General features: G+C 38.4%; 1 protein-coding gene and 1 long non-coding RNA gene across 3 annotated transcripts in view; one reads left to right on the top strand and one right to left on the bottom strand.

Annotated features, from left to right (window-relative positions):
- Positions 1-19,107, bottom strand: part of LOC143646783 (uncharacterized) — a 34,063-nt gene extending 14,956 nt beyond the window's left edge. Inside the window, exons 1-2 of one of the 2 annotated variants that reach the window (XR_013157609.1) lie at positions 18,845-19,107; positions 3,280-3,403 (exon numbers count right to left, since the gene is read on the bottom strand). This is a non-coding gene — a long non-coding RNA (uncharacterized LOC143646783). The remainder of the gene's footprint in view (positions 1-3,279; positions 3,404-18,844) is intronic. The other variant, XR_013157610.1, reaches the window with a different exon arrangement.
- A 33-nt stretch (positions 19,108-19,140) lies between these two features.
- Positions 19,141-23,921, top strand: MRPL16 (mitochondrial ribosomal protein L16). The gene is made up of 4 exons (XM_077116127.1): positions 19,141-19,275; positions 20,559-20,624; positions 22,226-22,374; positions 23,218-23,921. Exons 1-4 carry the CDS (start codon positions 19,221-19,223, stop codon positions 23,701-23,703), a joined length of 756 nt encoding a protein of 251 aa, XP_076972242.1. The 5' UTR covers positions 19,141-19,220; the 3' UTR covers positions 23,704-23,921.
- Positions 23,922-25,237: the final 1,316 nt, after the last annotated feature.

Raw genomic sequence — 25,237 nt, 5'->3', positions numbered from 1 at the left:
ATGTTTTTTCTGTAGTGTTCTTTTATTAAATCTCTAAGGACAGGAATGTTTGCATGTGTATGTCTGTGTACAGAAAGTGGGAAGAATAAAACTCGGGCTTCAGTGAAAGCTTAACAGTTCTTTAAAATTTTTGCAGTAATACAAAAATGTCCTCTGACTTAAAGAGCACATGAGTGTGGCTTCATCTTAGGATGATGTTATCTAGGAAAACGGATGTGTCAAATTGTCACCATGTTGAGAGATTTGAGCCAAAGCTGTGGCCTTACTAAAGATGTTTCGTTATCCAAGGATTACAAAGGGAGAAGTATTTTCCTGGGAGTCTATTGTGTATTTATCAAAATCTGGCTGGTCAGAAATTGTAGACTTGCAGCAAAGCATCTCATAAAGACTTTAGATCTTGGAGTCACACTGGCCTTGGAAAGAAGCAGCCACCCCCTTATTTACTAGCTGCATTAGGCAAGTAATGAACTATCTCTGAACGTATAAAATAGGAATAGCAATAATAGTTTCTTGGGGTTATTGTGAGGATTAGAGATAATGTGTTAAAAATGAATAAGTACAATGCCTTTTGCATGACCTATGTTAAGAAATGGTAATCATTATTATAATTCGCTTTCATACCACTGCATTTAAAAAATTGCCATAGAAACTTAAAGCAGTCTTATTCTCATGTCTGCCAATTACTTTTCTTCTTTGGCCGAAGGGATGATAAAGGAAAAGGCCAGAAATAAATGAAGGCCTCTGAGATCCAGAAAGATCTGGGCCTGGAATTGTCATCCTTTCTGACGCCTGGCCATTCAAAGGCTCTTCATTACCCTTCCAGCTCTGAAAGACAAAAATTCATAATCCGTCCTCCCTTATTTCTTATAAAATCTTCAAAAATGAACATAAGCTCCTCCTTTGAATACTCTAATTTTGGCCTAAAAATAACCACCATTCATTGCACACTTATTAAGTGCCAGGTGCTGCATTAGGCACCCAACAGTCGCTATTCCTAATCCTGAAACTAACTCTTCAGAATAAATAGCAATAACACAATTGTATAAATGAAGGAAAAGAAGTTCATACAGCTTAGTAGATGACCCAGTGATACACTCAAAAAAATGGTGATCTAGAGACTGGAAACAAGGACTCCCTAAATCTCAATTCCATGTTTCTTCCATATTAGCCAAGTTGCCCCTTTCACTCTGGGATGGTTTTACTCTAACAAATGTAATGGGTTAGGGGTGGTCACATGCCCCACAGTCACCTTATTCTACTCTCTGTTTTCAGAGGTTGCTGACTACATAAACTTCAACCACGAATACATCACAGCCAACTTCACACAGTGCTAAGGAGGAGATGAGTGCAGTCTCCACCCAACCTTCCCAGAGGACAGGTGGAATGTTTCTCACTTCATTTCAAATTTGTGCAAAAAAAATGTTGATAGCCACAATACTACCATATTATTGGTAAAAGGGCAGAAACTACTATATAAATAAAAGATGCAAAGTTCCCTGGAGTCTCAACATCTGTGATCCATGGGGGGAAAAAAATGTCCATCCTTTCAAGGTAATGACTGCTAATCATCATTTAAATCTAAGGAGAGAGGAAAGTGGGGGAGACAATATTTTTGGATATTTGGGCAGATCATCTGATCTTTTTGATTGAATAAGCCAACACATTTCCTTTACTTCAACCGAAATGATACCTTAAAAATCTCCTATTATGGTTTCTTACACCAAGTACTCCTTTTCAAATCACTGTAAACATACATACAATCCTGTCTATATACATAAATAAAATAACCAAAATATTTCACATGAAACTCCTAGATGGTTCAGGTTAGGTAAATGATGTTCTGTCAAAACCCTACCCTTCCATTTCCAATATTTGTTCTGGGTGAAATAAAGTTTAAAAGAAAAAAATACATACTCACACATGCAGGGAATAGGACTAACATCTTTGGAAGAAAAATTTAAGTTTCAAAGATAGATATTAATTCTGCGCTCTGCTGGAAGGAGTTAATACTGGAATTCACTTTCTATAACAGAATATAAAAAATTGTACCAAAAGGCCTAAAAATCACTAAACTTTATGTTGAAGGTAAATACTTGCTGATATGAAAAGATGTTCCTTGGTTGTATTCATTTCCTAGGGCTGCTATAACAAAGTACCACAAACTGGGTAGCTTTAAACGACAGAAAATTATTCCCTCACGTTTCTGGAGACTAGAGGTCAGAACCCCTCCAAAGGCTCTGGGGAAGAACCTGTCCCTCTCATCTTGCTTCCTGTGGCAGCCAGCAATCCTTAGTGTTCCTTGGCTTGTAGATGTATCACTCCAATCTGTCTTCAAATGGGCTATCTCCTGAGGTGTCCATGTTGGTGTCGAAATTTCCCTCTCCCTATAAGAACCTCATCTTAGCTGGTTACTTCTGCAGAGACTCTACTTCCAAATAAGGTCACATTCACAGATTCTAGAAGTTAGGTCTTGAACATCTCTTAGGAGGACACAATTTAACCCACAGCAATGGAGTATGACCAAGTGAATGAAGCAGATTACACAGTACTGTTACAATATCAACCATGCCACAGAGTTAGCGCATTTCTCTCTGGGTGGTAGAATTATTGGTAGAATCTTTGCTTTTATTTTCTGTCTTCTAAGTTTTCTGCATACAGTACATAATAACTGAACAACTGGAAATTTGGAAAAAAAAATATTTCTAACAAAGATGACTTTTTCTTGTTTAACAATAACTTGAGCAACTGAAGGGGTATGTGTAGGAGAAAGAATCCTCCCTCCCCCAATGTTTGCTCTAATGATGGGAGGCTGGGTGAACAAAAGGGGTGATACAGTTAAGAGGGAGGAACACAGGTTAGGGAGATTGGCCTATTGGCCATGGCTGGTAAAGCCCAAACTTTCTTTTAGGAGTAGTAGATTAACAGGTAGGTCCTAGGTACCTACCTGTTAATTAGCTGTGTATACATGTTCATCTGTATTGACTGGGGTGGGTGGAGGGAAGTAGTGTGAAGTTGATGTTGGATTTGCTGTGACATGTTGCAATTTTGCTTTGAGTAAGTGCCTGTAATAAAATATTTGCATATAGTATAAAAATAAATGTGGCTATCATAGTGATAGAGTGAGAAAATATCACAAAATAAAATGACTTGGAAATACCTTGAGTCAGGATGCCATATAAATTTGTTTATTATACACAACAATTTCTAAAGAGTTATTTTGATTTTTTTATATGTTTCCAAGTATATTTTTGGTATGGTTTCCATTTGTCATTATCTCACCCATAAAGGATTTCTACTCCTGTTGTGCAGCTGAAGGATTTTCCAAGCTTTGCTCCTCCTGTTTTTCTTGCCACTGATTCTTCTCTCTTGGCCATTTTACATGAATACATTATCTAAGAAGAGACTGTCAATTAGGGGATTTATTAATATATCTGATTTTACAAAAAAAAACAAAAAAAATTATCACACCAAGTACTAAAAACACTAAACAAAAGCCAAGACTGGCTGCACATACATGGAAAGGACCTATCAGGGAAAAATGCACCATTACTTCTGAGCTTCTTAGAATTACTTTTTCATGGTCCCATAAGCAGGGACCATGTTTCACTTTCTAACATATCCTCACCAAGTAGCTCAGTGCCTGGCACATAAACATATGTTGAAGTAACTAATTTCAGATTAGGTAAGCTCTAGTTGGAAAATTAGTTGGCAGTTTCAGTGTGAGAAGAATTCTGAACTCAGAATCAAAAAGCTCTGAGTATCATTTTCGTATTTCCAAATAAACAAGCTGAGTAACCTAGGCAAATCTCTAACTCTAAGATCAGTTTCCTCAGCTATAAATGGGCGGTTTGGCCTAGAATTATCTCTAAAATTTCTTAAGCTACTTACATTGATGTATTGGCTGTAATAGAGAAAACTGAAATAAAAACGTACTGGACCTGGCTAGTGGTGATTATACGTGTATGCATAATGCCCAAGCTGCAATTGGCTTAGGTTTCAGTCACTCTAACAAGTGCTTTTATGCCCTCTATTGGCCATGGCTGGTAAAGCCCAAACTTTCTTTTAGGAGTAATAGATTATACTATTTTTATGAAGATACAGGGGAGAAGGGAGGGAGGATTGCTAGCAAAGACCATCTGAAAATTGTATGCAATTGTATTTGCTTTTATGCAGATACATTAATGACCTACAGCAAGTATATAATTGACAATAGCACACTGGTAAGGAAGTAGAACTAAACAGATGACACCTATGGTTCCTGACAACTAAGATCCTATGATTCTCTGAAATAATGAAGCCTGGAGTTTAACTCAGAAGATAAAATCACACTGAGATTAGAGATTAAATTCTTTTTTAAATGAGGAACAAGAATTATGGCCAACAATGTAAAAAGAGAATGTGGAACTTAACAAAAAATGTTCTAGATTTTCCCTTGCAGAGCAAACATAAAAAACATAGCTAGGTTTTTTGACAAGTAAAAGCAAAAAAGGAAGAATGCTATCAAACAGATAAAAAATGTATAACGTATGCTTACATTAAAAAAGAAGAAAGAGCTAAAATCAAAGACCTAACTGCACACCTGTAGGATCTAGAAAAGAACAGTAAACTAATTCAAAAGCTAGCAGAAGGAAAGAAATAACAAAAATTAGACCAGAAAAAATTGAAATTGAGAATTAAAAAAACAAACAATAAAGAGAACTAACAAAACCAGAAGTTGGTTCTTTGAGAAGATTAATCAAATACACAAACCCTTAGCTAGACTAAGAAAGGAAAAAAGAGAGGATGCAAATAAAATTAGAAATGAAAGGGAAGACATTACTACTGACCTTGCAGAAATCAAAAGGATCATAAGAGGACATTATGAATGACTATATCAACATATCAGAAAACTTAAATGAAATGGAAAAATTCCTAGAAACACACAAACAACCAACATTGACTTGAAAACAAACAGAAGACTTCAAAAGGCAAATTACAAGTAAAGAGATTGAATCAGTCATCAAAAACCTCCCAACTAAGAAACATCCAGGACCAGATGGCTTCACAAGTCAATTCTAACAATCTTTCCAAGAAAAACTAATACCTGCTCAAACTCTTCCAAAAAATTGAAGAGGAGGGAAAACTACCTAACTCATTCTATGAAGTCAACCCCGCCCTGGTACCAAAGCCAGATAAAGATACTACAGGAACAGAGAATCGCAGACCAATTATTTAAATGAATGTAGGAAAAAGTCCTCAACACAGTACATACAAATTGACTCCAACAGCACACTAGAAGAATTGTACACCAAGATCAAATGAATTATATCTCAGGTATGCTAGAGTAGCTTAATACAAGAAAATCATTTAATGTAAAATACCACATTAACAAATTAAAGGGGAAAAGCCACATGATCATCTTGCTGGATGCAGAAAAGGCATTTGACAAAGTCTAGCATCCTTTCTTGATAGAAACACTTCAAAATACAGGAGTTGAAGGAAATATCCCCAACCAGAAAAAGGGCATATATGAAAACCTACAACTAACATCATACAGAATGGTGAAAGACTAAACGTTTTTCCTCTAAGAGCTGGGACATGAGAAGGATACCCACTGTCACCAGTGCTTCACAATTGTGCTAAAAGTCCTAGCTAGAGCAGATAGGCAAAGAAAAGAAATAAAAGGCATTCAAATTGGAAAGGAAAAAGTAAACCTTTCACTATTTGAAGATGACATGATCCTACATATAAAAAGTCCTGAAAAATTTACAGCAAAGCTACCAGAGCTAATAATAAACAAGTTTAGCAAATAGGATACATGCTCAACACACAAAAATCAGTAGTGTTTCAAACACACTAGTAATGAGCAATCTTAGGAGGAAATCAATAATAATTTCCATCTACAACAGCAAACAAAAGAATAAAATAATTAAGAATAAATCTAACCAAGCATGTAAAAGATGTGTACACAGAAGACTATAAAATATTGCTAAAAGAAATCAAAGAAAAACTGAATAAATGGAAGAACATTCCAGGTTCATGGACTAGAAGGCTAAGTGTTGTTAAGATGTCAATTCTACCCAGATTGATTTACAGATTCAACACAACCCAAATCAAAATTCCAACAACCTACTTTGCAGATATGGAAAAGCCCATCATCAAATTTATTTGGAAGGGTAAGAGGCCCCAGTAGCCAAAAACTTCTTGAAAAAAGAAGAAATAAGTTGGAGGCCTCACATTTCCTGACTTTAAAGCATATTACAAAGCTACAGGGATCAAAACAACATGATACTGGCATAAAGGCAGATGTTGGTCAAGTGATCCAAATTGAGAGTTCAGAAATAGACTGTTTTATCTGTGGCCAGTTGATATATGTCAAGTCTCCCAAGTCCACTCAACTGGGACAAAACAGCTTATTCAACAAATGGTGCTGGGAGAACTAGATATCTGTATTCAAAAGAGAGAAAGAGGACCTCTATTTCACACCTTATACAAAAATTAACTCAAAATGGACCAAAGACCTAAATATAAGAATCAAGACCATAAAACCCCTAGAAGAAAATATAGGGAAATATCTTCAAGATCTTGTGGTTGGCAATGATTTCTTAGGCATTATACCCAAAGCACAAACAATGAAAGATAAAATAGATAAACAAAACCTCCTCAAAATTAAAAATTTATTTGTGCTTCAAAGAACTCTGTCAAGAAAATGAAAAGGCAACTTATTCAATGGAAGAAAAATATTTTGAAATACCACATATCAAATAAGGGCTTAATATTCAGAATACAGAAAGACTATATCCAGAACATGTACAACTCAACAACTAAAAATGGGCAAAAAACTTGAATAGACATTTTCCCATAGTGGAAATGCAAATGGCTAAACAGCACATGAAAAGATGTTTAATATCACTCGCTATTTGAGAAATGTAAATCAAAACCACAATGAAATATCATTTCACACCTAATAGAATCACCACTATTAAAAAGAAAACAGAAAACTACAAGTGTTAGAGAGGATGTGGAGAAACAGGAACACTCATTCATCGCTGGTGGAAATGTAAAATGGTGTGGCTGCTGTGGAAGACAGTTAGTTCCTCAGGAAGCTAAGTATAGAATTGCCATATGATCTGGCAGTCCTGCTATTAGGTATACACTCAGAAGAACTGAAAGCAGGAATTCAAACAGACATTTGCACACAGACATTTGGCATTATTCACAATTGTCAAAAGATGGAAGCAACCTAAGCACCCATCAACAGATGAAGGGATAAATAAATGTAGTACTTAAAATACAATGGAATATTATACAACTATAAGAAGGAATGAAGTCCTGATGCATGTGACAACGTGGATGAATCTTGAGGACATGGTGTCATGTGAAATAAGCCTGACACAAAAGGGCAAGTATTGTATGATCTCACTGGTATGAACTAATTATAACAAGCAAACTCATGGAGTTAGGATCTAGAATACAGGTAACAGGGAGAGAATGGGACTAGAAGATGGGGAGGATATCTTTAATTTGTACATAATTTCTATTTAGGTTGACTATAAATGTCTAGAAATGGATAATGGTGATGGTTGCACATTATGAGTATAATTAACAGCACTAAATAATGTTTGTGAATGTGAATAAAAGGGGAAGTTTAGGGTCATTTATGTTACTAGAAGGAAAGTAGAAAATAAAACATGGGACTGTATGTACTGGTTTGAAACTGTTGTGTACCCCAAAATAGCCATGCTCTTTAATCCTCATTCAGTGTTGCTGGTAGTATTTCTTTGATTGGATCCATGCAGATGTGACCCACCCAATTGAGAATAGTACCTTTTGATTGGGTAGTTTCCATGGAGATGTGTCTCCACCCATTCAAGGTGGGGTTGCTTACTACAGTCCTTAAAGAAGCAACCATTCCGGAAAGAGCCCAGGCAGACAGAGACCTCTGGAGATGCAGAAAGAAAATGCCCCTGGGGAAGCCTTATGAAATGGGGAAAGAAAGCTAGCAGACATCACCATGTTCCTTCCCAGCTGAGAGAGGTGTCCAAAAGTCAGAGACCCCAGCAGATGCCAGCCATGAGAGTTCCCAGATGACAAAGGTGTTCTAGATGGCATCAGCCTTTATTGAGTGAAGTTAACCTCTGGTGCCTTAATTTGGACATTTTCAGGGCCTTAAAAGCAAAAATTTACAACTTAATAAATTCCCTTTATAAAAGCTGTTCCATTTCTGGCAGCTTTAACAAAGTAAAACACTGCATAACACAGTGAATTTTGTATACAGTGGACTGTGGTTAACAGTACAAATATAAGAATTTTTTTCATGAATTATAACAAATGTACAACACTATTACAAGGTGTTAATAATAGGGTAGTAAATGAGGGAAAAACAAATCATTTAAGCCCTGAATGGTATAGTTATATACTATATAGTTATAGTTACAGTTAACCCTGAGCATGTAAACCCTGAACAGTATAGTTATATACTATATAGTTATGGCTAACAGTAATATTTTTTTTAATTTTTTTTTATTAATCAAAAAAAAGAAAAGAAATTAACACAACATTTAGAAATCATTCCATTCTACACATGCACTCAGTAATTCTTAGTATCATCACATAGATGTATGATCATCATTTCTTAGTACATTTGCATCGATTTAGGAAAAGAACTAGCAAAACAGCAGAAAAAGATATAGAATGTTAATATAGAGAAGAGAATTAAAATAATAATACTAATAAAAAAAAATATATATATATATAAAGGAAAAAGAAAAAAAACAAAAACAAAAGATACAAACAAACAAAAAACTATATTTCAGGTGCAGCTTCATTCAGTGTTCCAACATAGTTACATTACACTTAGGTATTATTGTGCTGTCCATTTTTGAGTTTTTGTATCTAGTCCTGTTGCACAATCTGTATCCCTTCAGCTCCAATTACCCATTATCTTACCCTGTTTCTAACTCCTGCTGGTCTCTGTTACCAATGATATATTCCAAGCTGATTCTCGAATGTCGGTTCAAATCAGTGGAACCTTACAGTATTTGACCTTTAGTTTTTGGCTAGACTCACTCAGCATAATGTTCTCTAGGTCCATCCATGTTATTACATGCTTCATAAGTTTAGTCTGTCTTAAAGCTGCATAATATTCCATCGTAGGTATACGCCACAGTTTGTTTAGCCACTCGTCTGTTGATGGACATTTTGGCTGTTTCCATCTCTTTGCAATTGTAGATAATGCTGCTATAAACACTGGTGTGCAAATGTCCGTCTGTGTCTTTGCCCTTAAGTCCTTTGAGTAGATACCTAGCGGTGGTATTGCTGGGTCGTAATCCATTCTGCCATTCTATGTCTTGATTGGGAAATTCAGTCCATTAACTTTTAGTGTTATTACTGTTTGGATAATATTTTCCTCTAACATTTTGCCTTTTGTATTATATATATCATATCTGATTTTCCTTCTTTCTACACTTAAGTCCATACCTCTCTCTTCTGTCTTTTCGCATCTGACTCTAGTGCTCCCTTTAGTATTTCTTGCAGAGCTGGTCTCTTGGTCACAAATTCTCTCAGTGACTTTTTGTCTATAAATGTTTTAATTTCTCCTTCATTTTTGAAGGACAATTTTGCTGGATATAGAAGTCTTGGTTGGCAGTTTTTCTCTTTTAGTAATTTAAATATATCATCCCACTGTCTTCTAGCTTCCATGGTTTCTGCTGAGAAATCTACACATAGTCTTATTGGGTTTCCCTTGTATGTGACAGATTGTTTTTCTCTTGCTGCTTTCAAGATCCTCTCTTTCTCTTTGACCTCTGACATTCTAACTAGTAAGTGTCTTGGAGAACGCCTATTTGGGTCTAATCTCTTTGGGGTGCACTGCACTTCTTGGATCTGCAAATTTAGGTCTTTCATAAGAGTTGGGAAATTTTCAGTGATAATTTCTTCCATTAGTTTTTCTCCTCCTTTTCCCTTCTCTTCTCCTTCTGGGACACCCACAACACGTATATTTGTGCGCTTCATATTGTCATTCAGTTCCCTGATCCCCTGCTCAAGTTTTTCCATTCTTTTCCCTATAGTTTCTGTTTCTTTTTGGAATTCAGATGTTCCATCCTCCAGTTCACTAATTGTAGCTTCTGTCTCTTTAGATCTATCATTGTAGGTATCCATTGTTTTTTCCATTTTTTCTTCTTTGTCCTTCACTCCCATAAGTTCTGTGATTTGTTTTTTCAGATTTTCTATTTCTTCTTTTTGTTCAGCCCATGTCTTCTCCATGTCCTCCCTCAATTTATTGATTTGGTTTTTGAAGAGTTTTTCCATTTCTGTTCGTATATTCAGCATTAGTTGTCTCAGCTCCTGTATCTCATTTGAACTATTGGTTTGTTCCTTTGACTGGGCCATATCTTCAATTTTCCGAGCATCATCCATTATTTTCTGCTGGTGTCTGGGCATTTGATCAGATTTCCCTGGGTGTGGGACCCAGCTGGTTGAAAGGTTTTTCTGTGAAATCTCTGGGCTCTGTTTTTCTTTTCCTGCCCAGTAGGTGGCGCTCGTGGCGCTCGTCTGTCTGCGGGGCCCACCAGTAAAAGATGCTGTGGCTCCTTTAACTTGCCAATCTGAATCTCGCAGTCGGCCCGGGAAACCGCGCGTGGAGGGGGGGTCGCCAGCCGCCGAGGCTTGGGGGAGTGCCAGTCCAAATTGCCCAGCTGGCCCGAGATGCCAAGCGTGGTGGGAGGGCCCCGCTATCCAACGTTCCCAGTCAGACCGGGGAGCCACGTGCGTGGAGGGGACCCCAGTCGCCAGCCGCCCCGGCGGGAAAACGCGCACCCCTCGGGTATCTCACCGCAGCGGCTTTTCCCTGCCCGTTCAGCCGTTCCAGAATGGGGTACGCTGTCTTTTTGGTCTCTGTCGTGGCTCCGGGAGCTGTTTCGTATTGTTTCTGTTTCTTTAGTTGCTTTTCTGGAGGAGGAACTAAGACCCACGCATCTTACTAAGCCGCCATCTTCTCCGGAAGTCCTAACAGTAATATTTTAATATGCTTTCATCAATTGTAACAAGGCACAACACTAAAACAAAGTGTCAACAATAGGGGGGTATATGGGAATTGTGTATTTTTTACATGACTTTTCTGTAAACCTACAACTTATCTAAAGGAAAACATATAAATAACAATACATTTAAAAAAAATGAAACCAGACACAAAGTACTACATATTGTATGATTCCATTTATATAAAATGTAAATATAAATAAATCTATAGAGACAGAATTAGATTGGAGGTATGTAGGACTGGGGAAGGATGGTGGGATTGAAAGGTGACTGCTAAAGGGTATGAGGTTTTTCTTTTTGGAGTAATGAAAAGTTCTAAAACTGACTGTGGCAATGATATACAACCCTGTGATTATACTTAGAGCCACTGGCTGAACAGTTTGGATGGATTGTATGGTATGCAAATTTTTATCAATATAATTGGTTTTTATTTAAATGTATTAGAGAAGGCAAAAAAAGTGTAACTGTTAACAGATCAGAGAGAACATGCGATTGGAATAAAATGTTAGAAGGGGATGAAAAAAATCATGTGAGAATTTAGCAAATTATAAAGTCACACATTAAATCAGGATTTTCAATTTGGTAAAAGAATTATGTTAGTTTTATACCTCTGGTTTTTACAAACATACTATTAGAGATGGAAATTCCTAATGAAATTACTGGCAGATTTTACTACATAAAACTTATAACTGGCCATACCTCAAAAAAGTAAGACATATTACAAACTTTAAAAATATTGAAATACATAAAACAAAAATGAGCTAATGGTGCTGCAATAACAGGATACTCACATGGAAAAAGGATGAAATGTGGCACCACTATAAAGCATATAAAAATATATATATACAAAATGAGTTAACAGTATATCATTGATTTACTATTAATAGTGATATAATACTAACAGTTTAAGAGTAATATAATAATAATTTAATACTAATAGTATATACCAAGCAGTTTTGAATCAATAAGAAAAAAATGAACAGTATGATGGAAAAATAAAGTACACAAGCAAATCACACACACAGAGAAAAACAAATAGACAAAAACACATCATTAAAGATAGAAAAGGCTCAACATCACTACTCTTCAAAGAAATGTAATTTACTTATGACCATTATGTAAATTATATTAAGTAGGACTCAGAGTACACTGTCAGAAATCAACTTTACCCATGCTACTGCTTATCAAACTAACTCTGTGAGGCTGGGCTTTTTTTAGTTTTCTCATAGTTCTCTGATATTAAAAAAAAGTTGTGTTGTCACTTCCATTTCAGTAACTAAAATGTCCAGTACTATGGGATAGTTTAAAGGGAAAGCCATTTCTCTCCACCAGCTCAGTCCTGCTTCAGGTAGAGACAGTAGTGAAAACAAAATGATGAAGGGTATCTATACAGCCTTACTTTGCACATTTACCAGTTAAGTAAGATCTTTCCTGACCCTCATCTCTCACCTCCTTTTCTGACCATGCTCAGGTGACAGACTGACACTAAACAGTTTCCACAGTTGGATATATAATGTTAAGTATTCTCTTTCTCTTTGGGATATTTTATAGATTCTTCAGAGCATCCCATACACCCCACACTAGCTGGAGATCTCTCATCTGCTTTTCCCTTGATGCAGATAAATTTACCTCTGCAGAAATGTTGGCTGGTTGCATATGCTTCTTCCCCCTAAGTCCTGCACATACATCATTACACTTCTTCCAGCTTCTTTCTCTTTGCTCCTCGACATGATCCTCATGGACACAACAGAAGTAAACCCTAAAAGAGCACAGTACACCAAAGCCCACATCTGGTCAACAAGACATACACACCTTTAATCCACGATCAGTAGAAATGTGGCTCCTTCCCAACTGCAACCTTCTATTCTGTGCCAAAGCTGGTGTCCCCCAAACTTTAGAGGACTCAGATCAAGCACTCTAAGTGGTCTTGAAATGCCTCTTACTAATCTTGATGAAGCATCCCATCCCTCACCAATGAAACTAGCAGCACACCAGCAGCTCCCTTTAAAACAATCTTCATTGCCATTTCATCTCTACTTCTTGGCTTTCCCAACACTTTTTATAGCCTAGACGAAAGTAGGCAGCTAGGGATAACGGAACCAGATCCCACCACCTGTTTCTAAGTCCTGCCTAGGTCCAGCACCTCACTTTGGAATGTGGGGATTACCACATACCTTAGTGAGTCAAAAACCATCCCATATTAGCATCCTATTATAAATGTAACCTTTACATCTTGTTTCTCATCTTTTACATTGGCAAAATTCTAAAAGAATTACAATCTCTTTCATCAGCCAGGGTGTGGATAAATAGGTACTCCATTGTTGGTGGAGGCTAATGTTGCAAAGCTGTATGAAACCAAAGGATTTGAAATGAGCATCCTTTTGACCTATTAATTTCTCTTTTTGGAATTTTCCCAAAAGAAATAAGAAAATAGTGCAAAAAGTGTTCATTCATCTATTGTTCAATTTTCAAACATTATAAGGATACTCATTGCAGTATAGCTATTATTACAACAGATTTGTAAATAACTTAACTGTCCAATGACAGGAAATCATTATGGTGAAATCATTCACGGAATATCATGGATATAATGTCAAGACAAAAACATGAACAACACTAGTTGGTATTGTTCCCTCTTTTTGGTCAAACAATTAAGGGTTGTTCCATTCTCCACGCCTCTTGATATTCTGGATGAGAACAGTTGGAAACAGCTCTCTTGTAAAACTTTAGTAACTCCTCAAACTTGGGATTGAACTTAATTTACCTAGAATGTTCCAAGAATATGTGTAGACACATTAATTTTCTACTGGCAGGAACATTCATTCTTACATCTGTTGAATGAATGAAGACTTGAATGGGAATCCTACTCCATGCAATGATCTTAACATTTCTGCAACTCATTTCCACCACTATTGTCTATAAAATAAGATTGTAATAAAATAATCTATGTGTATTGTTTTAGCTTGTAAGCAGTCAGAATGCAATATACCAGAAATGGAACAGCTTTTAAAAAGACAATGTATTAAGTTGCAAGTTTATAGTTCTAGGGCCATAAAAATGTCCAAATTAAAGGTATTCAGAGAAAGATACCTTAACTCCAAAGAAAGGGCTGATGAAGTTCGGGGTTTCTCTCTCAGCTGGGAGGGCACATGATGACATCTGTTAGCTTTCTCTCTTTACTTCATAACGCTTCCCTGGGAACACCTGGCTATTTCATAACACCTGAGAGTGTTTTCCCTCTGCATCTCCAAAGGTCTCTAGGTGTGTGGGCTCTGTTGGCTCTGTGGTCTCTGTTGTTTATGAGCTTTTTTATATATATGTTATATTGCACGTTAAAAAAAAAAAAAGACACTAAACAAAAAGAAAAAAGCTGCATGAAAAACAAAGATCTCCAGTAGAGGCAATAACGTTGGTAAGTATAAATGCCAGTACTAATATAGTGTGGGTTTGTAACCCCGATTTTAACTTCCCAAATGATCTCAAATGTGACTGCATAAAAGATAATGATATTTAAAAAAAAAAAAGTTTCTCTCTTAAAGGGCTCCAGTATGCAACTCCTCCTTGAATGGGGGAGACACAGCTCCATGGAAACCATCTAATTAAAAATTACTACCCACAATTGGGTGGGTCATATCTCCATGTAAACAATCAAAAAGATCCCACCCAGAAATACTGAATGAGGATTAAAAAGCATGGCTTTTCTGGGGTACACAATAGTTTTAAACCAGCATATTCCACACTTTGCACCCCAAAAAGATATGTTCTTTCCAAATATTCAAAGTACATTCATAGCATCACAGTATCACAAAGACTTAAACCATTTCAGTAAAAATACAAATACAATACAAAGTCAGGAACCGTACAAAACCTCATCAGTCAGCTACAGTCAGTATGGCCCATCCTAAAACAAAATCATCCTCTGACCCTGGACCTGTAAAACTCAGAACAAGTTATCTGCTGCCAATATACAAAGGAGGTACAATCATAGGATACAAATTCCCATTTCCATAGGGAGAAATTGGAAGGAAAACAGGGGTCACCAGACCCAAACAGTTCTGAAATCCTGCAGGGCAAACTCCATTAGATTTCAAAGTCTGGAAGTCATTCATCCTAAGAGCTTTAGAAAGGGGCAGTTCATCCCTTTCCAAGAGTTTACGCACCAGCCCAGCTCTCTCCAAATGCAACCTTGGCAGACATTGAGGAGACCACCTTTTTTCTTTGCTCCAACCTCTCCAAACATCAGGGCCATAACCAGACTCTCTGTCATTTCCAGTGCACACACTCAACCCCTCCAGAACAATCTGGTGGCAGCCAGGCTCTCCCCAATCCCCAAAGAATGTGCTCCACCCTCTCCAAGGTCTGGGCATAACTCTTCCAGAACACTGAAGTGGAAGGCTGTTCTAGTTTGCTAGCTGCCAGAATGCAATATACCAGAAACTCAATGGCTTTTAAAAAGGGGAATTTAATAAGTTGCAAGTTAACAGTTTTTTGGCCATGGAAATGTCCCAATTAAAACAAGTCTATAGAAATGTCCAATCTAAGGCATTCAGGGAAAGATATCTTGATTCAAGCAGCTGATGAAGTCCAGGTTTCTCTCTCAAGTGGAAAGAAACATGACGAACACTGTCAGGGTTTCTCTCTTGGCTGGAAGGGCACATGGTGAACACGGCATCATCTGCTAGCTTCCTCTCCAGCTCCCCGGGAGACATTTTCCTTCTTCATCTATAAAAGTCACTGGCTGGTAGACTCCCTGCTTCATGGTTCTGCAGCATTCTGTCATCCTTCTCTGCACTCTCTGAATCTCCTGCTTTCTCCAAAATGTTTACTCTTTTATACAATTCCAATAAACTAATCAAGACCCACCTGGAATGGGTGGAGACATGCCTCCACCTAACCCAGTTTAACAAACACTTTTAATCAAGTCACATCTCCAGGGAGATAATCTACTTAAAGTTTCAAACATACAATACTGTATAGGGATTAGAAGAAATGGCTGCCTTTACAAAATGGGATTAGGATTAAAACATGGTTTTTCTAGGGTACATACATCTTTTCAAACCAGCGCAAAGGCCCACCCTCTACTTTAATTCATAAAGCTTCCCCAGGAGTTTTTCCTTCTGCATCTCCAAAGGTCTCTGACTGTGTAGGCTCTATTAGCTCTGTGGCCTCTTGGTTCTGAGCGTTTTCCAAAATGTTTCCATCTTAAAGGACTCCAGTAAGCAACCCCACCTTGAATGGGTGGAGACACATCTCCATGGAAACAATAAAAAAGATCCCACTCAGCAATACTGAATGAGGACTAAAGAGCATAGCTTTTCTGGGGTATACAACTGTTTCAAACTGACACATGTATATAAAAGCCCTTTGTAAACAGTAAATCATTTTGTTATATACTGTATTAAAATAGGTTGGGGGGACTTGGTGTTTAGCAAAACCTATAGTACCATTTGCACTTTTAGAAATCTAAAACAGATAGAAGCTAAAACTCATGAAGAAACTGACATCAGCAATCCCTTTGAGAAGGCTCTGTATGCTTCCTGGATGAGGGGGGTACCATGGTGATTTATTACATTATTGCATTATGATTAAAATCTGATAAGCAATAATAATGTTTATTAAAATGAGATCACATACACACACACCTACCCCAATGCACAGCTGGTTTTCAATACATGACACTCATTTATGTTAACTAATTTCCATTTACACTTGTCTTAGCTCCCTGAATTCTAAAAGAATATGACCAAATACCCCATTTGCCCTCACTTTTTTTCAAGGAGTTCAAAGTCTTTAAATGACTCAATTGTAACTTAAATTATTCCACAGTGAGACAGGCAAGGCCTTATACAGAAGTCATTTATGTCAACAACCAGATCTGGGACTTAGCCACAGTCCTAGGCTTTTAATATTAAAATAAGATTAACAACTGAGGTGCCAGATAATTTTGACAAAGATGGAAAAAGTTATAAATTCCAAACTTGACCTCTGACTTTGATAATACAGAAATGATGTCGTGTATTTATATTCTACTTTTTAGAAGTGATCACAGCACTTATTCTCAAACTTTATTAGGCATTAGACTCACCCATGGTGATAGTTAATAATTAAAATTCCTGAACCCCACACCTCTACAGATTCATATTCAGAAGGTACAGGGTAAAGCACAGGTATTTACATTTTTAACAAAGGCCTCAGAAGAATCTAATGCAAGTGGCTTGAACATCAACTTTTGGGAGATGTAAACAAAGCCCCTTCGAATAAAAGAAAGGATATCAGTCTTAGTCTCCTGACTATTAAAACAATTACCACACAATGGGTTGGCTTGAGCAGCAGCCAAATATTTATTGGTTCAGTTTTCTGGGTAGGAGAAGTGGAGGCATTAGCAAGGCAGGGCTTTTTCCCCAAGTTCTGTAACTTTCTGGTGCTGGCTGCCAATTCACCGGCAATTCATGGCCTTTGGCTTCTCCATCCCAAGGCAATGTGTAAGCGAGAAATTAGGATTTAAGGGATGATTCTGATTACCGAATCATTATATAGATGATCCTTTTTACTTTCTGGTACATTGGAGTAGACAGAGGGAGACTCCTGAAATCTCTAAATTGTACTCCAGCTGCCTTGATCTCTGATAATGATTGTATAGCCTTTATCTTCTGCTCCTGTGATTGTAAAAACCTTGTGACTAACCTTGATTGTACCCAGTTATCCAATTTTTCAACTTTAGAGTTCTGTAATCACTAAGGACAGCCTCTAACGTTTATTAATAAGGGATCTTGGGTCAACCCAGACTAATCCACCCCAAAGCTAAAGTTATCTTGAAAACGGAGACTGGATCTAGCCAAAATGGGCCCTCTAGGCATGCTGAGTGGATTAGACTATAATCTGTAAATTACTTATACCTACTTCTGTCATTTTCTTACATACATTCTGTGACTAAGCATGGAATCAATCTGCAGATGCTCAATAATTAGATCACCTGTAATTCCATCATGTGGGGCCACTGTGCTCATTACCCTAAACCCTGCCCATCTTTTCTCCAATAATTATTGAATTACTGCAGTTTGGGGAGTCAGAGTTTGGGCTGCAAGGCCATTTGCTCCCCTACTACGTACCTAATAATATTCTCTTTCTCTCTTTGAAACCCTGTTATTTCAGGAACTGGTTATTGAGCACATCAGGCAAAAGAATCCACGGCCTTTGTCCAGTAACAAATGCACATGCGACACCCTTTCCTTTCCCTTCTGGGTTCTGTTGACTTTATTTCTGTTTTCTCCCTGTGGCTTCTTCTTCAGGGTCAAATTTTCTGAGCTTATAAGGACTTCAATCATTGGATCAAAGCCCACACTTATTCAGTTTGGGCACACCTTAACTAATTATAAAATCTTCAAAGGTCCTATTTACAAATGAGTTCACACCCACAGGACCAGGGGTTGAGAGCCGAACATGCCTTTTACCGGGAACATAATTCAATCCCCAACACTATTCCTGCACTCCATCACACTAGCCGTGTGGCAAATCATTTCATCTCTGGACCTCAGTCTCCTGTAAATAAGTACCATGGAAATATCAGAAGAGAAGTGTAAATACAGAGCCGGCAGAAATTAAGAGAGAAAAATCGTTTTCAATGGAGGTGGGAGGGTAGTCAGAGGAGACATCAGGTTCATCCTTCTTTTCTGTTATTTCAATAGAAGCTACGTGTATTTCCGACAAAAGTATAAATTCTTTAAGCACGGGATCACAGTTTTGTTCATCTTTGTATCCTCCATTGCACAGAAGACGACTCTTGCAAAAAAACAAAACAACAGAAATTATTGCAGTTACTGCTTACCTCTGAGCCAATCAGTGGCCTTTTCCTAATAATTTCCTTGAGAGGCCGCTAGAGAAGAGATAAGGCAAGATTAATGTCAAGGGACTAACTTGCTAAGTAAATCAACCTCAGGCTTTCTCCCGCCATGCCGCCGCCTTCTAGAGAACAATCCCTGGATGGATGGACAACTCCGGAGAGCGCCCCGGCGTGACCCCCGGCCAATCACGTCCTTGACCCGTACACATTAGCCCGGAACCTAAGCTCAGAGGCTGTGATTTCTCCACTTCCTTCAGGACCCTCTGCGGAGGGGGCATGTCTAACGTCACTTCCGGCACGAAGGACCGTGCTCCGAGCGCTTCCGGCGTGAGGAACTTGGGGCGTCCGGGCCCGCGTGACTATGTGGCGGCGGGTATCTCGCGCCGGTGGGCTGCTCCCGCGGGTGCCTCTGTCAGGTCAGCAGTGTCCTTTGGTCCCTAGACAGACCCTCCCCTTGCCTTGCCATCCCCCAGTCCTGTCCTTCCCAAACCCTGAGCTCGCTGTGCATGTGGTGGGGAAAGTGTGGTACTGTCCTCGCCCTGGGCCCCCATCACAGGGATTTGAGCACCGGAGTGGCCTCGGCGTTTTGGGGGGCGCGGCGCCGGCCGACACTGGCTGGCTTCTTTGGGGCCTCGGTCTGTGAGCCTATTTAATGGGACCTGCGCCCCCACCTTTCAAGACACCTCCGTCAGGAGTGTTTTTGTTTGTTTTGTTTATTTTATTTATTAAATACATCAACATACATTCTTACCGTGTGTTCATTCCATTCTACATGTATAATCAGTAATTAACGATCTCATCATACAGGTCCATATTCATCATCATGATCATTTCTTAGGACATTTGCATCAATTCAGAAAAAGAAATAAAAAAAAAAATCTATACATACCATACCCCTTGCCCCTCCCATTCATTGGTCACTAGCGTTTCAATCTACTAAATATATTTTAACGTTTGTTCCTCCTATTATTTATTTATTTTTAATCTGTATGTTTTACTCATCTGTCGATAAGGTAGATAAAAGGAGCATCAGACACAAGTTTTTTGCAATCACACAGTCACACTGTGAAAGCTATATCATTATACAGTCATCTTCAAGAGACATGGCTACTGGAACACAGCTCTACAGTTTCAGGCACTTCCCTCCAGCCTCTGTTACACCTTAACTAAAAAGGTGATATCTATATTATGCATAAGAATAACCTCCAGGATAACTTCTGGACTCTGGAATCTCTCAGCCAGTGACCCTTTATTTTGTCTTATTTCTCTCTTGCCCCTTTCAGTCCAGAAGGTTTTCTCAATCCCTTTGATGCCGAGTCTCCGCTCATTCTAGGGTTTTTCTCAGTCCCTTGATGCTGAGTCTCAGCTCATTCTAGGATTTCTGTCCCACATTGCCAGGGATGTCCACATCCCTGGGAGTCATGTCCCAGGTAGGGAAGGGGAGGGCAGTGAGTTTGCTTGTCGTTTTGGCTGAGAGATAGGCAGGCCACATCTGAGCAACAAAGGAGATTCTTTTGGGGAGAGAGGGTCCAGAGTGATGCCCTGGTAAATCCCAGAGTGATTTGAACAGTGAACAAAAAAGTATTTGCAAAGTCTCCTCGGGGGAATGGAGAGATCATCAGGAATTTTTTTGACAAGGGTTGTACCAGGTCCTGCTTGACTTGTCACCATTGTTATTTAACTTGATTTACCTCTGCAGGTTCCTGGACAACCCCACCGGCCAGTGCTGGTCTAAAGACCCTGCTCCCAGTGCCATCTTTTGAAGGTAAGGTCATTTTCTAAGTCCTCCCCGATGGAACCCAGCACAAAGTAAAGGAAGACATAGGAGTGCATTTGTGTTTCCCGTCTCCATTCACTTATTCAGTAAATATTTATTAAGGGAATACTGTGTGCCAAGCAGTGTTGTATGCACTAGAAATAAATCAAAGAACAAAATAGACAAAAATCCTTGCTCTTAGAGCACAATTGTATGGTGGGATATCAACCCTGGGGCCTACCACAAGTGTGTGACTGATGGTCGACCCATAGCCAGAGCCAATTGGCCTCAAATTTGTACTGTGTTCTCTCCGAATGAGGTTTTATAGGTATGTAGTCATTTTTAAATAATATGTGAAAAGCATTGATTTACTAAATGTAAACATTTAAGGTATGCCACAATTTCGTAAATCTCATTTACCTTTTTTTTTTTTAATCTACCCAAAATAACAAAAGGGGCCTGGAGGGCGGGCCATGGTGGCTCAGCAGGTAAGAATGCTTGCCTGCCAACCCCGAGGACCCGGGTTCGATTCCTGGTGCCTGCCCATGTAAAAAAAAAAAAGAGAGATAAAAGGGGCCTGGACCGCTGAGGGTCTTATCATCTACATAGAATGTGATAGTATGTATTGACTTATAGTTGAAATAAAGCATTAAGTTATTCAGTAGCAGCATAGAAAATGCCAGGGGGTGGGTGGGCAGTTGGGGAAGTCTCTGTAACCCTGAATAGAATTTTTTATCATAAACATTTCTGCTACATTTTATATTTGACTCAATCAATGAGCTATGTTTTATTATAGAAATGTTTAACAATGACAGGTTAGCTTTGTTTCCTAAGTTGTCAAGTGAAGATAATACTTTAAGATGTAGCATGCCTGGCCTCCATTTCCTACATCCTCACATAGCATGCTGTTGTATGTTACAGGATCTGTGCAGGTCCCAGCATGAAAAGCCCCTGCACATATTAAGGCAAGAGCACTGATGAAAGGATTCCTAGGTTGTAAGTTTCCCAACCAAGAAAGTGGCAGAGCTGGAGCACTTAAATATTTCCATGTATGATATGGTATTCTTTCCACCACCCTCACTGACATCCAGAGAGGCAGTATAGTATTAAAAGAAAGAAATCATGTCTGGGTTTAAATTGTGGCTCTGCTGGAATTTAACTTGTTACCTTGACAAAATTATTAGAAGTCTCTAAATCTTCTCTCCTATAAGATGGCACTAAGAATACTGCCAACCTAATGTTGTTTCTTGACCTGGGTGATAGTTGATGTGGATTTGTTCATGTGTTCACTTTGTGATAACTCACTCTGAGCTACACGTTTTTGACGTGGCCCTTTTATATATGCATTAAATTTTAATAAAAATTCAAACTTTTTTTTAAAAAGGAAGCTCTAAAAATATATATATGCTAATGCTATAAAGTTGTTTTAAGGATTAAATGAGATAAACACAGGTAAAGTGTTAATTCATTGTTCAGCATGTAATAAATACTTTAAAAAAGTGTTAAGTCTGTGACAGTATATTACTTCACGTATTATTTTTCTAGAAAGAAAACAGATTTTTTTTGAGAATCTGGTTTTACTTATTCATGGTTGTCTGTGTTCCTTTTAGATGTTTCCATTCCTGAGAAGTCGAAGCTTAGATTTATTGAAAGGGCACCACTTGTGCCAAAAGTGAAAAGAGAACCTAAAAATTTGAGAGACATACGAGGACCTTCCACTAAAGCAACTGAGTTCACAGAAGGCAATTTTGCAATCTTGGTGAGTTTGACAAAAAGTAGCTACAGGATGAAAATCAGGAATTAAACAGAATTTCCAACTCTTTAAGTTAATTCTAATTTTCTTCCTGTACAATGTTAATAGAGCTGTCACTAGTTCTTTAAATTGATGTCCACAGACACAGTCAGGTACCCAATAAGCATTTGAGTTACATATGTTTTCTTTGTGTAGAGTGTAAAGGATGAAAAGCAGGAAAAGGATGGAGCTACTTAATTTGCCCTATAATCAGACCATAAGATCTTTCCAAGCCTCTGGTAAAAAAATAAAATTACCCATGACTCCATACAGCTGTTTCCATACTTATTGAGTAGCTTCATGAGGACTTGATGCCAGTAACTACACAGATGGGTGTGGACTAGAATTTATTCTCCAGTGAATAGTCAGTGAAGTTTTAAAACATCTACCTGTAGCCTGCATGGCCAGCCTCTTCCAGCCTCTCAGAACCCCATGCCCGCTCTCGCCAGTGCTCACTCTACTCTGGCACAATGGGTTTTACTCAAACTCACTGTGCCCTTTGCTGTGTCAGGGTCTTCACCTATACTGCTCCTCTGCCTGGAACATTTGTCTCTATTTTTCCTTGACTGGTTCTTATCATTCTCGCTTCAGCTTTAAATTGTCAGCTCCTCAGAGAGGCCTTCCCTGGCCATCTATTGAAGTGGGTTCACTCTTTTGCTCCTTTATCACTGTAAAAATATTTGTATTTTTATTTTCATGTGTATCATCACAGCTTACTCGATCACACAGTTACTACAAAGGAAGATAGAAAATCCCATAAAAGATAACTAGTTAAGTCCCTATGTGTTTCTAATTCTCTTTCACTTTTAGGCACTTGGCGGTGGTTACCTCCATTGGGGCCATTTTGAAATGATACGCCTGACAATCAACCGCTCTATGGACCCCAAGAACATGTTTGCCATATGGCGGATACCGGCCCCTTTCAAACCCATCACCCGCAAGGGCATGGGGCAGCGCATGGGCGGGGGCAAGGGTGCCATTGATCACTACGTGACACCCGTGAAGACCGGATGTCTCATAGTAGAGATGGGTGGGCGCTGTGAATTCAGAGAGGTAGAAGGTTTCCTCAACCAGGTTGCACACAAGTTGCCTTTCTCAGCGAAGGCCGTGAGCCGTGAGACTCTAGAGAAAATGCGGAAAGATCAAGAGGAACGAGAATGTAACAACCAAAACCCCTGGACCTTTGAACGCATAGCCACTGCCAACATGTTGGGGATTCGGAAAGTATTGAGCCCATATGACTTGACCCAGAAAGGGCGATACTGGGGCAAGTTTTTCCTGCCTGAGCGAGTGTAGTGAGTGTGAGAGAAAGATGTATAAGCTATTGAGAGAGAAAAGGAACCTGCATTTTAATCCCCATTAACTAACTTGGAAGGTTTTGGTTAGTCCTTATGTCATAACTAAGGAGCAGCATGTGAGATGATGGGGGGGGGGTGTACATTGTTTGTAGATTTTTTTTTTAAAATACATTATCTGATTATTAAATAAAATGTGAGCAATAACTCAGGAAATAACGTCTCATTGGTCACTCTTAGTGCCTTAAATTGTTCAGACAGACCTGACTTGACTGCTAGGAGCTCTGGTTCTGCCAGGTATGAGTGTCTTCAGGCTATAAAGAAATGTTTGCATACTCTACCTGTGATGAAAGTTAGATTTAATTTCTGTACTGCCTTTTATATGTACAACCTCTGGAGCTTGTTTATGAGATTTTACTAGTCACAATCACAAACTCAGTAATGTTTTTGGAATAGCAAAGAAGAAATGACAGGACATAAGTTAATTGATTGAATAGATATTTATTAATGTCCATCTTCCCATCTTCTCACAATCTTGGAGCGAGGGATTTCAGACAACATTCTTTGCCTTTTAACAAAAGGAACCAACAAAAACAAGAATTGAAATTGCATGCCCTTTCCTAGGTCTGAAGTTCTTTGGAGATAGTGTTCAGTCCCTTTCTGTCCCTACAGGATCTAGTACAGTCCATGTACCACACAGCACTAAAATAATTATTGGTAGAAGAATGAAAGTCCCATGTGATTAAAAGCCCCATGGTTCTAGCTCCTTTTTTCTAAGGTGACTAGCAGTAGTCTTTATCCCCTACTCAAAATAAAGGGAACACAAGTTGATAAAAATATCAAAACATTTGCTTTTGAAAGAAATGGATAGAAAGCACACTGACTAAAATGTAATTTTTCTTAATAACCCATTTTCACTTTCTTAAGATCTCTGGCAAAGAAAATAAGGATTTAATTTACTCTCAAAAGGTACAATTTAGACAGTTTTGTTTTCCTCAAGAATTATAATATAGCTAATCACTAAAGTTTTTTGTATTCGAACTCATATTCATATAACTTTGTAGCTGAATACCCCTAAGCCTTAAATTGAATTGGGGACAATGTTTGGAACAGTTTCTTGTACACTCATTGTTAGCCAACAACAGTTTCAGCTAGCAACATGAGTCAGGTAAGAAGTGACATAAGCAGTATGCCTCATTGCACTCCCTTTTTCACCATACTGACTTAATCTAGTCTTTGTTATGGTTCACAGCTGATCCGCTTTATAAAGTGTAGTACTGATGAATGTTCTGAGTTAAATTGTAGTATAAACCTGTTTCTTTTGTTTGGGCTCTGAATTTATCTACTGAACTCAATCCTGGAGCCAGCCATCTTCTCCACTGAGTAAGAGGCTATCAATAGACAGTAAAGCTCCACCATCACCATCAGAAAAATCACTTTAAAATATATGTTGTGGTGATGGGTGGGGAGGACCTGTTGCATTTCTGCATAAATGGGTCAATTCATTCCGAGGCAGCTTTACAGCATCTGATACT

The sequence above is a fragment of the Tamandua tetradactyla genome, chromosome 9 (genome assembly GCF_023851605.1).
Source record: "Tamandua tetradactyla isolate mTamTet1 chromosome 9, mTamTet1.pri, whole genome shotgun sequence".
NCBI classification, from domain to species: Eukaryota; Metazoa; Chordata; class Mammalia; order Pilosa; family Myrmecophagidae; genus Tamandua; species Tamandua tetradactyla.
Note: the sequence above shows the minus strand (reverse complement) of the source record. Positions and strands in the feature narration are given on the sequence as shown.

Excerpts from the sequence above, each read along its gene's own strand:
- MRPL16 (XM_077116127.1), top strand. The coding sequence starts at position 19,221 with ATGTGGCGGCGGGTATCTCGCGCCGGTGGGCTGCTCCCGCGGGTGCCT. Across the intron at positions 19,276-20,558 it reads CCCGCGGGTGCCTCTGTCAG|GTTCCTGGACAACCCCACCG; the intron begins GTCAGCAGTGTC and ends TTACCTCTGCAG. Across the intron at positions 20,625-22,225 it reads CCCAGTGCCATCTTTTGAAG|ATGTTTCCATTCCTGAGAAG; the intron begins GTAAGGTCATTT and ends TGTTCCTTTTAG.